Below are 15,412 nucleotides of genomic sequence, written 5' to 3' on the forward strand. Positions count from 1 at the left end.
GAGCAGAATCAATTTCTAACAATGTTGATGCAGTTTGCAGGCCCTCATGTCATCGGGGTACTTGAAAGCTTACTAGAGTGTGATATGGGGTGTGTGTGTGTGTGTGTGTGTGTGTGTGTGTGTGTGTGTGTGTGTGTGTGCGCGCTCGCTCTCTTCCACATTCCCCATCTCAGTGATAAGAGAGTGGATGTGTGCATCGCCGTTGATCTTCACACAGAGAGCGTACGCAACTCTGACCTTTAGTCCGAGAGGTGTGTGTGAGTGTGAATGTGAGTGTGTGAATACAAGTGTGTGTGTGTGTGTGTGTGTGTGTGTTTGTGTGTGAGGAGTAGGAAAGAGTGGGTAGTGTAGTTCCTTTCATCACAGCGCTAATGAGGACTGGGACACACCAGCTAGGAAACAGCTATTGTTCCATATGAGTGCAGCTAGTAATACACACACATGCACACGCGCGCACACACACACACACACACACACACACTCACACACACTCACACGAGCACCCTCTCAGACACCTATAATGTACTCTCTCTCTCTGTCTGTCTCTCCCTCTCTCTCTCTCTCTCTCTCTCTCTCTCACACACACACACACACACACTTATTCTCCTGCTTATGACTTTCACTCATGGTCAGACATTTAGTGACCACAATCTTCTATAACTTTAGCTCTCTCCTTTCCACTTTCTTTGACTTTCACACTCTCAGTTTCTTCTCTCTTATCTCAATTCTCTCATCCTTCTTGTCTCTTGTGTCTCTTTTTCTCCTGTCTCTTCCTCTCGTCTCTCTTGTTCTCATTTCTCTCTTATTTCTCTTGCCTTGTCTCTCATCTCTCTCCTCTCTTTTTCTTGTCTCTTTCATCTCTCTCTCATCTATCTTGTCTCTCTTTTTCTCTCTTGCCTCATGTCTCTCTTATCATCTCTCTTTATGTCTCTTTTATCTCTCATGTCTCTCTGTTTTTTGTTTGTCTCATTTCTCTCCCTCCTCTCTTGTCTCTCTCATCTCTCTTTCACCTTGTCTCCCCTTGTCTCTCTCTTGTCCCTCTTTTATTTTTCTCTTGCCTTGCCTCGCTTGTCTCTCTCAATCTTCCTTCTTTCTCTTGTCTCTTTTATCTCTCTTGTCTCTCATTTCTCTTTTTGTCTCTTTTATCTCTCTTGTCTCTGTTTTTTTGTTTGTCTCATTCTTCTTCTCTCTCTCTTTCTCTCTCTCTCCCTCCCCTCTTGTCACTCTCATCTCTCTTTCACCTTGTCTCCCTCTTGTCTCTCTCTTATCCCTCTTTTATCTTTCTCTTGCCTTGCCTCGCTTGCCTCTCTCTCTTTAGCACTCATCTTTCTCCCTCTAATCTCTCTCTCATGCTCGTTTAACTCTCCTTGACAGCTTTCACCAGTTGCTCTTGAAACTCGTACCACAACACACTGATAGGAAAACTTGCACTTTTTGATAGCGTAATGTTATAGTGTTCATTTATAGTGTCATTACTGGGTAAATTTTAAGCAGCATCAACTTCAATAACACACATTATTACTTAGTACTGAGAAAAATGTTTAAACATGGTATACGATATATATATATATATATATATATATATATATATATATATATATATTTTACCACTTTCAAAGGAATCTTGCTATAAAATTGCTATAGTTTTGAAAATCCTGTTCACACACACCATTTTCTTTAGTCTTCGTAGATTGTGACATACTACAAATGCACTACATGCAGTGTTAATTACTACACTCTAAATGGCTAATTTCATTCTGCATTCCCTATTTTTATGCCATAATGTTATCTTGTTTCAATGTAGCACAGTATCGTGCACTTTAAACATTGCCAGTATACTTTGTTTTTTTACTGCAGTATCTGTGAGAATGTGTAAATGAAGAATGTCATTATACAAGGAAGCTTGTGCATATGACAGTACAGTTGAATGAAATATCAAACCGATAATCCTTTAAGGGTACTAGATAGAAACCTTTTTCCAAAGCGTGGACTCAAACTTTTGGACTCCTGGCATCTACTCTATAATGATCAGAGCTTCACCAGTACAGAGTTTACTAGGCTAATTGTGCTGTGAAATCCAAGCAAATAGCTTAGTATTTAAGGATCTTTCTATTCTTACACAAAACCTTGACTGCTGATTACTGCTGCTATTTTATTTAAAACCTGACTTGATTGCTCCATCTCATCTTAGAGATGGAGTCTCTGGACTTAGATAAATATAAGATCCATCTGTCCGCATGTCTCATCTCAGTAGGTCTGAAAATACTGTGGTCAGCATATGAGAACACTCTGATTTTCCTGATATGAGCAGCCAAGGTTTGAGGCTATGCCTTCTTTGACACGTGTCAGATTTAAAGCCACCACATTGGTCAAATGATCAGAAGTAAATGACTCAAGTGAATATTTATGTAATGGTATGGAGACAGACGGAGCTGTGGAAAATGCCTGAGGTTTTATATATAGGCTTTCATTCTCAGAAATCATGAACCTTTTTTTAGTCGTATGTAAGATGCAATCAGTAGCACAGGAGGCCTTCGTTCTGAAGAGTCAATAAATATTAGGACTGGGGATATAACTGGTTTCCTCTCCAACAAATTCAGCCCCAGTGAAGGCTAGAAGCCTCTCAGTTGGAAGCTCTGGTACAATTCTACAAGGAATCATCACTAGAGGGACAGACCTGGATCTTTATTTGTGTCATACGAGAAGAGGCCGTTGCAAAGCATCAGCTGACCTCCATCATTCTCCCAATTCCCACCTGGCTAATAAATATCATGCCAAGAGTTCCAAAGGTTAATTTAGAGGCCAATAGTCTGTTTGTGTTCAGGGGTCAGAATGATAAGTGTTTCAACACATGGTTATGGGCTAAATTAGAGGACAGGAAAAGGTGGAGGGGGTAGAGAGTCGGCATGAAACCATATCTTCAAAGTTTGTTTTAAAAAAATGTGTATTTATGGCTTGGCTGAGGATGGAGCAAGTTCATTGTGGGAATTGTCTTTTCAAAAGTACCTTCAGTTTTTATCTCTCTTGAATTTCCCAAAGTGTTTTCTTTCAACAATTACATGATCAGGTATCGTGCAACGTTTGCAGGGTTTGAAAAAAAGTTTCTATTGGACTTATAATGCTTTAAGACAGGTTGTGTCTGTTCACTGTATCTTCACTAAGCATGACATTAAAAAATTCATTGTCAGTGAATTGAATTGCATCCAATACTGATCCAGCTTTTAAGGCCAATATTTGTCCTGATTCGAATACTCAGTATTGGGTCGGGACATGGACACTTATTGGTTAAGGTTCTGTGCCAGTGACCATGTTAATTTCCTATCTCTCTTTTATCTCTCAGTCATACTGGGGACTTGCAATAAATGTTTTATAGTCACTAAAAAACATTGCACAATATGTCTTTCCAATTAAATCTGTTTTCCATTTGTCTTCTGACTTTGTCTTCTGTTCTTCTGATTCGCATCTTATCTGGATCTTGTCTTTGCAGGGACCTGAAGAATAATCTGATCAGCACCATCATGCCTGGAGCTTTTCAGAGTCTAACAGCACTGAGAAAACTGTAAGTTGAGTGGAATTATTCATTTTCTTCACTAATCACTAAGAGGAACCTGCCAGTAATCAGATAAAACTAGAGAATACAATATGACAATATGAAAGAAAAAAACAAAAAGAAAAAATATTAGGTAAGGAATACAAAACAACAGGCCTGTTGTAGGAAAATAATCAAAGACAGGATGGTGTGATGCGTCATTAATATGAAGCTGGGTTATTCTTGCTATCCCGAAACGGATTATTTTCCAATAACAGCATGTGCCGAAGTGTTTTATTCCTTTTAAACCATAGCAATTTTTAAATCTAACAATTTTTATTTGTTAAAGATTGGCACATCATACTTATCTGTTTATAGTTACATTTTAATATTTCCACGAAACAAGCTAGCTCCTGTTATCACTTATGTTATAACAGATATAAACAGTCATCCCCTCACCATTTTTTTCTCTCTTGAAGTTAATGAGAAGCCGCACAGTCCTCTATTCTGAAGACTTTAGCGTGATGGAAAACGCTGACATTTGGAGACACCTTCCATAAATGTTAAATAAATGTCAACTCACGCGTCTTTTTTTTAAAAATCCATTTAGGAGGAGTTTTTGCTATATGATGTAAGTCGCTGTATAAGTTGTTACTATAGAAAAGATAATATATTAGAATGAGTACTTTAGTATAAACTTCTGATTTGCCTTGCAGCTGGCACTATTGTCAGAGCTGCTGTCCTAGAAAATTAATCAACACCTGAAAACTCATTCATCAGCATCTTTAGTTATCAGCCGTTATATACGGATCTTGTTTGTCTCATCAATAATAAATAATCCTGAGAAAAATATGTATATGGCACACTATGCCTAAACCCTCAGCCAGCTGTTGAGGGAACCACAGAAGCCTGCAGAGGATTCTGGGATGGCTCTGGAAATGACAGTATGAATGCAGCTAACCATTTGCTGGCTTTTTATTGTGTTTTAAAGCAACCACAAGCTGTAGTCACAGTGTGGCCTCTCCTTCAGACTCCAATGGGAGTTTATTTCAGAGGAAATAGTTCGGTCAGGAATTTCAAATGGGGCTGTGCAGAAACAATGTCACAGACGATAGTGCATCTCTTAACTGGAAGTGACCGATCCCAAATACCAATACAGCTCTGGAGTCCTGGGGAAGGCAGACTTTTCTTGAAGCAATTTCACACACTCATTATATACTTTCACTCACTCTCTTTGCCTCCCTTTTTCTCTCTTTCTGGTGTTTTGTCAGAGTTGTATCAGCAGCCTTGCCTGAATAAACAGGCAGAAATAGGGGGCAGGAACAGGACATTTCAGCTGAAGTAGTAGCAAATGGACATGAGGACATGAGGCTAAGCCAAAGCGAGTGAAAGCAGAGTCTCCGCTATTCTCTACTCTTTAATGGGCTCCTGTCTCATATTGTTTGGGTTAGGTTATGATGAGTTTATAGTAGCTTGTATATCTCATATATTGTTTTTATTCCAAGCCTTTTAAAGGACATTTCCAGTATGTGCTTCCAAGCATTTCAAAGTCAACTAACAAACTAAAAGGTTTTGACCATAATGGTGACCCTGTGGAGAACTCGGTCTTGGTCTGGCTGGATTGCTGTTCAGGGTTGCTCAGCGTATCCCATTTGTTCCTGTTTACAGTGACCTGTCCAACAACCGGATCGGCTGCCTGACTCCAGATATGTTCCAGGGACTCACCAACCTCACCAAACTGTAAGCCATTGTCTTTTGATAGTGACATTTATTGATGGACTAAAACTCTCTGACTGCAATTAGTCCAGAGCTGTATACTTGGGAATGATGTCTAAATTCCTGAGGCAATGTGTTTGTGTTTCAGGAACATTTCGGGAAACATCTTCTCTTCTCTGGAGCCGAACATCTTCCAGGAGCTTCCCTCACTGAAGCTGGTGTGAGTGAGAGTGCAGCAGAAATTTATTTAAGCTATTCCAATATAGAAACACAAAGATGAAACCAAAATATGTTGTAGGGGTGTAACACACTGCCACTAGTATCTGTTTAGTGATCCAACTATTTGCATTTGTATTCAGATTTAAAGTCAAAATGGGTGTGGACAGAATCTTTTTATTTAATTATTAGATATTAACCTTACCATTGCACGGTAAGATGTAGAAATGGAAACACGGTCAGCATGGTTTGTGAATTCTCGCTCTCTGACAGTTCCTCAACCTCAACTACATCACTCAAGTTTATTTCAGTTGATCTCAACTAGAGATGAGTTTTAATTCTGCTTGTGCAGTTATTAATTTATTTGTATATTTTATTTTTAAGATCTTTTTCAGTGTTGAACTTTCATAAATCTTTTTATGAATGAAAATATAAAAAATTTTAAAATATAAAGAATAAAAATAAATATATTTTTGCAGACATTAAAGTATCATCAAACAGCTTTTTTTAATGCAACTGTATTGCTGGGTAATTGTTCATAAACCTGCATATATCGTGATACATATTCTGTATAGCAGGAATGCCTTCAAGAATCATGGTATCATATTTTTATCATATTGTACCCATGCACGTGTATGTATGTGCCATGATATTAATTCCCATCTAAGGTTAAATTCATGTAAGAGCACGGCTGGTTCTTTGTCAGGTATGCCGGGTTAATCCCATAATGTAGCCATATAGGATATGATTGATATCAAGCTTAGTCTTCTGGGGTTTTTACAGGGAAAGTGTAGACTCAAGGACCACAAACATGATAGATTATTCTATAACCTCTCTCCTAGCCGGGAAGTCACCAGGGAGCAGTGGAGAAATTAATTTATTTAGCATGTGTGTAGAAGAGTATGAATTTATGCCCCTTTATATTTATGTCATAAGAAGTATTTTATTATTAATCTTGTGTTCTGCTTAGGAATGTATGTCCCTGTGCATCACTTTTGGTTTTATACGAACACGTTTGCAAAACATAATTTAAAACAGCAATACATTTGATCAAAATCTCAGTCGTTAGATATATGAATACTATTCATGGAGTATTTTTGAAAAATGGTTGGGGATCTTCCTGATAATAAATAGAAGTAATGAGATTTGGACAATTTCCGTAATATAAATATAAAAGGTTAAAAAGAAATTTTTCTGTTCAACAGATCATAAAACAAATATTGACTATATATGGGATTAAGTTGCTTTTTCTACCCCATTAGGAACTTCAACTCTGAGTTCCTGTCGTGTGACTGTGGCCTGCAATGGGTGCCGGGTTTCTTTCACACAAGTTCAGCCAGACTCGGAGATGAGACGTTCTGCACGTATCCCAGAAGGTTCCAGAACAGACGACTGCGAGAACTAAAGGAGAGTGACCTGACCTGTGGTGAGAAAATACATCCACGTATTTTAGCATGGAGTCTGTATCAAAATATGTTGAGGCCGTTCTAAAGACCACTGGAAGACAGAAAGCCAAATCGTGAGAAAGGGTCAATTTACTGAAATTAAAGCTTCTGGGGAAAAAAAGTGGAATTTCAATATTGCTTTGAATAGTTGCTTTTTAGGAAAGCTGAACTCCCTTGTCTGGGCCGCATCCTGGCTGGAGCTCAGTTTAAAATCCCACTCACCGATTTTCCATGTCTGTCATTCCATGCTCCATCTTGCCACTGGGGATCTGATTCAGTTTCTCCGTGGCTTTTAGTCAGCCCTCATGTGATCTGTCTGTTGATCTCTATGGTTTTGTTTTTTTGTCTCTTTTTTCAGGGGGGGTTGTTTCAATATCATCTTATGTCACCATTCCTTCCCTGTGTAACATATAAAACATATTTGCATTGGCGAGCAGCAGATAGAGATGAATGTCGATGAGTAATTCCACTGTGGTTTCAGTGTTATGAAAAAAAGGGCCTGAAAGCCGCTAAACATCTCTGATTTAGCCAGGCTCTTTCACAATCAGTCCGAGGGGGCTGAACAATAATGGAGCACCAAAGCACCCAGAGGAAAATGACTGTTTTTCACCTCCTTCTATCAGAAAAGAAAAAACGGATACCATTTACTTCAGTTATTACCCAAAGGGGATAAGTAAAGAGACTTGTGTAGTACATTTTTAGAACACTCACATATATGATATTTATATTTTCTGGATAAAGTATAAAGTATATTTCTGTTCATCTTATTAGCTACATGAAGAAGTTAATCACTAGGGATGAATGTGTGTATTTCTGCATTTTCCAGAAGGGCCCTTGGAGCTGCACACTCTGTTTCTGTTACCCTCACTGCGCCAAGTAGTGTTTAAAGGAGACAGGCTGCCGTTCCACTGTACTGCTGCCCGGGTGGACCAAATCACTGCCGTATACTGGCGCCACAAAGGCCAAATTGTCAGCAACAACCCTGAGAATGGAGTTCTTCTAGAGGAGAGTGTTCTACACGACTGCACTGTCATCACCAGGTAACCACGTAGTGTGATGTAATCAAATCGATTAGGTAGTGACACAATGTGACATACTGTAACGCGACATTTTTTATTCTTCAGCGAGCTGATCTTGTCAAATGTGCACGTTGATGCTAGCGGCGAGTGGGAGTGTGTGGTGACAACAGGACGAGGGAATATCTCACGTAGTGTGGAGATCGTGGTTCTGGAAAACAGCGCCACCTTCTGCCCTGAGCAAAGAGTGTCCAATAATAGAGGAGAGTTCAGGTGAGGCTGGAATATCCAATCCATTATCATCGCCAATATCAAACATGAAATCCAAAAGCTTCCTATAACATGTATGATCATTCTACAAATGAATTATTATTAGCATTCATTTCTAAAAGTAGCTCTGTTGTGCCATTCTTTAGGTGGCCGAGAACTCTGGCTGGAATTACTTCATATCAGTACTGCCTGCAGCTGCGTTATCCATCCCTGGCTGGAGGGGGTGCTGTTGATCAGAAGAGGGCGTCTCGCTACTGTGATCGCTCTGGTCGCTGGGAGGAAGGAGACTACTCTCAGTGCCTCTACACCAATGACATCACTAATGTCCTTCATACATTCATACTGGTAGGTTATCACCAGTGTGCTTTACACATTTCCTAAAGTTAACCCCTCACAAATACCCTCTTTAAGTGTTCTTAAATACTTCTATTCAATTAATACTTTTACAAGCATAGTGCATCACAGGTGTTGTCTATATTTTTTAATGGTAGGCTATTATCAGTGTCCTTCATAATTTTATGATGATAGTCTATCACAAATGTTTTTTACAGTTTTGTACTAGCAGTAGTTGAGCAGGGAGATGCAAAGGGCCATGATAGTTTTGACAAGCATAAGCATGGCCTGAACATTATGATATCCTGCAGGATAGTGTGAAATGGTCAAGGTAGTAGTAATGGTAGTAGTAATAATGAGTCGAGCTTGAAGGTGAAACTCTGCCTTCAAATGTGTAACTTGGAGGTGGTGATCCATCATCAAGAATGAGCTATCTGACAAACTGAAATGTTTGTTGAGACTGAGCTATCTCCAGGAGGGAGTATTACTAAAGCAGATAGACAGAAAAGCCATGAAAGGGGATGACTGTTCACAACAAGGCTGTCAACACTAAGAAAGGGAGAGGACCAAGCATGGATCCTTGAGGTACACCAGTTGCAGCTTGGACTCTTTGCCCGTTTATTATATTCTGAATGATCTTCTCGAGAGGTATGGCCTGAACCATTGGAAAGGGTGAGCAGAAGAATCTGATGGTTTGTTCTATCAAAAGCAGTTCAGGAAGTGACAACTTGCTGGTGGTTTTTGCAGATATTCATAACAGTCAAAAATGAAGACTTGGTGGTGGATCACTCATGAGGCTGGGATGGTTGGGATCCAGCAGTTCATTCTGTGAGAGGAAAGAAAGAGTGTGTTTGACGTTAAAATTTTTTTTGATAGATATAGAAGGGAAGTCTTCTCTACAGGTGTCTACTTGGTTACTTAATATGTTAGGATATTTCTCCAAGACACATGATGTGTTGATGTGATGTGCATACAGTAAGGAAGGAATAAAACATGATGGAGTTTGCTCAAAAGAAAAATCACTTTCAAATCATCTCTGAATGTACCAAGCATTCTCATACGTCCTCAATCAGATTGTATGATGTATACTATGTGAAAGCAGATTTAATAAGTGAAAAAAAATCTTTGTGTTCTAGATGCCCATCAACGCCTCCAATGCTGTGACACTGGCACACCAGGTGAGGACATACACGTTGGAGGCAGCAGGCTTCACAGACTCAGTGGATGTGTTCTATGTGGCACAGATGATGCAAAAATTCATGGATTATCTTGATCAGTCACGCGAGGTTAGTAGAGTTACTGTATGCAATTTTTAATGTTTTCAGTTTCTAGCATCTGACAGATATGTTGGTGGATCTTTTATGGCCAAGTCTGACAATCTACAGTTATTCAGTCTTGATGTACTCTTGGTGTTTCAGCTGGCAGAAGTGCTGGTGGAAATGGGAAGTAACCTGATGCAAGTGGGTGATCAGATCTTGTCCCAGGCTCAGAAGGAGAAGAGAGCATGCAGCACTATAGTCAGCTCTCTGGAGACCTTAGCATGGCCACAGCTTCACCCGAATGCCCAGGATCTCTCAATGGTAGGTGATACTCATAAAATGCTATTGTGGCTATTGCCTCTTTCAAAGTGTACGGTATAGGACCCCTACGTAAAGGAAATAGACATTTTGCTTTTCCTCCCAGAATGCACTGCAGTGTGGCCTTAGGGCCGACTCACGCCAGCAGAACAATCGTAGCATTCATAAGCTAGCATGAGGGGTGAGCATGGGTCATGGCTTCATATATTGGCCTTGTTGTAGGGCAAGTACTGCCACAATTAGATAATCAAAGGCTAGTCTCATCATACAAAAGAAATAATATTTTGAATGGCATTGCATGAAATCGGGGTGTCCAAATTTATGTTTTTAAACAAAAGGGTTCATTTTCGGTTGACTTCTGGTCTGTTCATTAATGTAAGAGAAGGCTAAACCCTCTGAAAGAGAGTGTACTTGTTTTATAAAGAGAAAAAAAAAACACTATCACACAAGCATTTCAACATTTCCCTGTAGATATCTCAGAACATCGTGATGGAAGCTCACTTGATACGCCCCGCCCACTTCACTGGCATGACCTGCACCGCCTATGAGAGACGAGAGAGCTCTGGTGCCAGTGGATTAGATGTGATAGAGTCCACCAACGAGCAGCAGTTACACTTCCGTTGCACAACAGGAACCCACAACATGTCACTAACCGCTTTCCCTTTAAAGGTGAAATAGAATAAAAATTATAATAAAATAAAACATTCAAAATCCTGTAGTGCAATTCTCTCTTACTACCGATTTCTCCCTTTTTTTTATAGAATGCTGTAGCACTTGCTTCAGTCTCTCTCCCTCCATCCCTGTTCCCTCCAAACGCTCCTACAGACTGTAAACTGCAGTTTGTGGCTTTCCGTACTGGAAGATTCTTCCCATTTATTGGAAACTCCAGCAGCGCAGCTCGTAGGAGGAGTGTGAACACACCGGTCATCTACGTAGGCCTCGGTGAGCTACCTGGCTTCCTTGGACAATATCGAAAGTCATAATAACATCTTAGGGTACACCATCGAAGCCTGCGAACCAGTAGTTTTGGAGTATCTGGTGTCATTAAATGGTGTATAAGAGGAAAACTGGGAAAAGACTAACATTCAGTGATGGCTAACCAGTTTATACCAGCCACCCCTGCTGACATCATTCTTAAAAAATCAACCCTTCATGTCCTCTCTTTTTACCTTAAATGACCCAGAAAATCTCTTCTCTCTCACACTGGTAGATGGATGCACCATGTGGAACCAGTCAGCTCCCATCGTTGTGTCGCTGCGTCACACATCACCTGGTAACGATCCAGTGGCTGCACACTGGAGTCTGCAGGCACTCAAGCATCATGGGAGTTGGAGTACAGATGGCTGTCAGTTAGCTCACAGTGACGCTACCATCTCAACGCTACGGTGCACCGTGCTCAGTAACTATGCAGTGCTTCAGGTAATACTATGGTCCAAGCCAAATGAGCAGTACTGTTGTTTAACTATAAGGAAGAATCTTAGAAAAAAAATATTGACACTGTCTATGTTGTAATAATGCAAACACAGTAAGGCACTCTGAGATAAATAGCTTTTCCTGCAGTAAGTCTTATCTGTCTAATGAGCTGCTCTGACCTGTCTGCGATAGACTCATTCCTTTAAATAGGGAGGACACATCTCCCATTACTAACAGACATTTAACACTACATACCTCTTATCCTGACACCAGGCAAGGGGTATTATTTCTAACCTGGCTTTTGCATGTCTATGGAAAGCAGCCTGACATTGACTGAGTGAATCTTAAACGTGGCTGCTTGCTTCCTGGCACAGAATCTGACTTTCATAGCATTTGTCATATCTCAGAATGTTTGAGTTTAATTAGAGCTTAAGCCTCACATAAACTTTGGCAAAGCAGTGATTGAGGAATGCAGTGGTAAAGAAGTTAATGCAATTAGTCCCTTGATGTGAATGCATAGTATGTGGCTTTTGTAATGCTTCTCTATTTCTCTATTTCAGGAGGTGCCTGATTTTCCAGGTCTGGCTCCTGCACCGGTGGAAGTGCTCCACCCGGTGGTGTACACCTGCACTGCAGCGCTCCTCCTGTGCCTCTTCACCATCATCTTTACGTACATACTGCACCACAGGTAGTGAGACGTTAAGGTTGGATCGTTCAGTTCAGTACTTACACATTCAGTACTTAGTTTACTTAGTTTGCTTCCGATTACACTGAATGACAGCAGCAAAAACCAGGAAGTGCAAGTTTTACCTTTTTTTCATCATCCTGTATTCTTTTATGTCCACAGCTCTATTCGAATTACTAGGAAAAGCTGGCACACCCTCCTCAACACCTGTTTTCACATTGCCATGACGACTGCGGTGTTCGCTGGGGGCATCACTCTAACTAGCCACCCAATTGCGTGCCAAACGGTAAAGATCCTAGAGCTCCAGTTAAACACCAGCACAAGGTTTAATTACTCCAAGCCATCATGTGTTAACTATGTGTTTGTTTTTGTCATGTCATGTGTGTGTGTGTGTGTGTGTGTGTTGTGTTAGGTGGGCATTGTTCTCCACTATTCTTCACTGTCCACTCTGTTGTGGATCGGCATTAGTGCACGGGTGCTCTATAAGGAGGCCTTGTGGCGTTCTCCACGGCAACCAGAGGGCGAGGCTACAGTGGTGCCCACTCAGCGGCCCATGCTCAGGTCAGTGACGTCATCCGGGTGAAATGAGAATATGTCCTTGTCTCATGTTAACTTTAACCGCTTGCGTTGTGCAGTTACAGCATTCTAAGGATGTCCCTGTTTTTCAGTTTAGATATGTACACATAATATTGTACTTCACTTATAATATTGTACTTCATTCCACCGGGATTGATGTTTTGTACATTGCTCTTGTCTTACACCTGGAAGTTGTGAAGTTGTGAACACCGTGTGTAATACCACTGTATATATATCTAAATATACTGTGGATGTGGTGACAATTAAATTTGACTGCTGCTTTGCCTCTCCATATTGTGGGTTCGTGTTCTCAAGAACTTAAATAAAAGTGTTATTATTTGAGACTCAAAGACGGGACATATGGAGTTGGACAGGGGCAATCTGAGGATATAAAGCACTATTTAAAGACAAGCTTGCAAGTGCAAGACCACCCTGACACAAAACCTGACTAGTCAAAGAACACCATTGTCCTTATAAGAACCAAGAGCCATCTGTTAGTGTGGAACAAGCAAGATGGGAGAAAGAGACCAGGGAAATGTACAGCGAATGGATTAGATAAAAGTGGCAAGAAAAGCCATAAATCTAATAAGAGATAATGCTAAGTGTCAGTCATGCTTGCTGACATGAATGCACTCACACATAGATTCCTGTTCTCCTCCAGCCAGGGTTCTCACACTGTACTACTGACCTCAGTGACCTCTATGCTACCCACACACAGGGCCTGTCACTGGGATAAATCACTCTCCTGTTCCCCACTCATAGCACTTCTTCTACAGCCTTTCCTGAGAAACTAAAGAGCAGACGATTTCATATTATACCACCAGGACCAGCACAACATTAATAAATCCAATCAAATAGAACAAAGAATGTTGAAAACGGGTCAAAGAACATGAATTTTCAATTATCCAGGACTAGTAGTATTAAAAGCAAATGACTTTTGGTTATAATCTTGAATATGCTTTTGAGAGTTAATAAAGTCCTTCTAGATTACTATACAATATTAGGAATTAAATCCTTGACCCCCTACAGCACAGAGAAATTGATCTGGGCTACTGTGTAAAAGATGGAAGGAGAAATGTAAGAAAAGTAAGACTATTTTCCGAAAAAAAAAGCACATTGCAACATCCGCAGCAATTTGCCAATGATCACACTTTTTTATTTTTAAATTGATGAATGACACCTCATACTATATTTTCATCCACTTATATGTATTTTTATCCATTTATAATTACATTTAATGTTGTGGAGTAACATTATTAGAGTGATGTTATTACTTATGTTGTAGCAGCAATAAACAGTCTCTTTTTGTCTCTCTTGAGGTTAATAAGACCAAAAAAATTTGCAGCTTGTCATGTTACTGAAAGCGCAAAATGATCTCCTTCCTGCAGAATTTCCCATGGCGGAAAAGTTACTGCTACGCTAATACTGGAGACTCCTTCCATACACGTTAAATAAACATCAACCTACAGAAGGTTTTACATCAACGATTATACGTTTATTAGTTAAATAACAACAAACTTTTTATCTGTTCAGACTTTGTATCTGTTTTTTCTGTGCCATTTTTCTTGTAGCAGTGTTTGTCATCCAAAACCTTTCCATGTCTTTCCCTCTCTGTAGGTTTTATTTGATAGCCGGCGGCGTTCCTCTCATCATATGCGGGATCACTGCAGCTGTCAATATTAACAACTATGGGGACAACATTCCTTAGTAAGTAGAATAATACAGTTATTATGTTTAGTACATTCCTGCTGATAACAAGAGGATAATCTATTAAATACATAGACACTCATATTCAAGACCTAAATGTCTGAGAGACGGCACTATTTCTTTAAGACATGACAGAATTTAGTGTATTTTTGTTTTATACATAGACATTTGATTTATTTTACTTTAATGCATAAGAAATACCATCTGAGTACATAATATACTATGACCTGTGGCACAATTATAAATTAATTCTGCTGTAACAGTGACTTTCTGCAATGTAACTGAGTTACACTGGGATCTTAACTGAAATTTTGCTAAATAAAATTTCAGTTTAGCCAACCAGTGATCTCTCAAATAACACTAGTCAGAACATACACAAACTATGTCATTTATTTTAAATCTTGCCACAACTTAAATAATTTTTTTCCACAAGAAAATGTGATACATCTCAGAATATTCTTTATATTAGACTGTAGTGGTTTCTAATATACTATATGTCCAAAGGTTTGTGGACACTTGACCATCACACCCATATGTGCTTTTTGAACATCCCATTCTGGATTTAGTCCCTCTTTGCTGTTATAATAACCTCCACTCTTCTGGGAAGACTTTCCACTAGATTTTGGAGTGTGGCTGTGGGGATTTGCTCATTCAGCCACAAGAGCATTAGTGAGGTCAGGCACTGATGTTGGGTGAGGAGGCCTGGGGTTCAGTCGGTGTTCCTGTTCATCCCAAAAGTGTTCAGTGGGTTTGAGGTCAGGGCTGTGACCTGTGGCCACTAGAGTTTTTCCACTCCAGCCTCGCAAACCCTGTCTTTATGGACCTCACATTGTGCACAAGGGTACTGTTATGCTGGAACAGGTTCTTAGCCTCTTAGTTCCAGTGAAGGAAAATTCTAATGCTACAGCATACAAAGACATCCTACACAA

General features: G+C 39.9%; 1 protein-coding gene across 1 annotated transcript in view; it reads left to right on the forward strand.

The window, feature by feature from the left end:
• adgra2 (adhesion G protein-coupled receptor A2) overlaps nt 1-15,412 on the forward strand; it is a 58,939-nt gene that overhangs the window by 39,016 nt on the left and 4,511 nt on the right. Inside the window, exons 3-18 of the mRNA XM_026925600.3 lie at nt 3,488-3,559; nt 5,198-5,269; nt 5,394-5,465; nt 6,724-6,887; nt 7,733-7,946; nt 8,031-8,195; nt 8,339-8,537; nt 9,662-9,811; nt 9,944-10,105; nt 10,574-10,771; nt 10,864-11,044; nt 11,313-11,521; nt 12,076-12,203; nt 12,363-12,486; nt 12,613-12,761; nt 14,394-14,483. Coding sequence (XP_026781401.3) covers nt 3,488-3,559; nt 5,198-5,269; nt 5,394-5,465; nt 6,724-6,887; nt 7,733-7,946; nt 8,031-8,195; nt 8,339-8,537; nt 9,662-9,811; nt 9,944-10,105; nt 10,574-10,771; nt 10,864-11,044; nt 11,313-11,521; nt 12,076-12,203; nt 12,363-12,486; nt 12,613-12,761; nt 14,394-14,483 — 2,349 coding nt within the window. The remainder of the gene's footprint in view (nt 1-3,487; nt 3,560-5,197; nt 5,270-5,393; nt 5,466-6,723; nt 6,888-7,732; nt 7,947-8,030; nt 8,196-8,338; nt 8,538-9,661; nt 9,812-9,943; nt 10,106-10,573; nt 10,772-10,863; nt 11,045-11,312; nt 11,522-12,075; nt 12,204-12,362; nt 12,487-12,612; nt 12,762-14,393; nt 14,484-15,412) is intronic.

Source organism: Pangasianodon hypophthalmus, chromosome 8 (genome assembly GCF_027358585.1).
Source record: "Pangasianodon hypophthalmus isolate fPanHyp1 chromosome 8, fPanHyp1.pri, whole genome shotgun sequence".
Taxonomy (NCBI): domain Eukaryota; kingdom Metazoa; phylum Chordata; class Actinopteri; order Siluriformes; family Pangasiidae; genus Pangasianodon; species Pangasianodon hypophthalmus.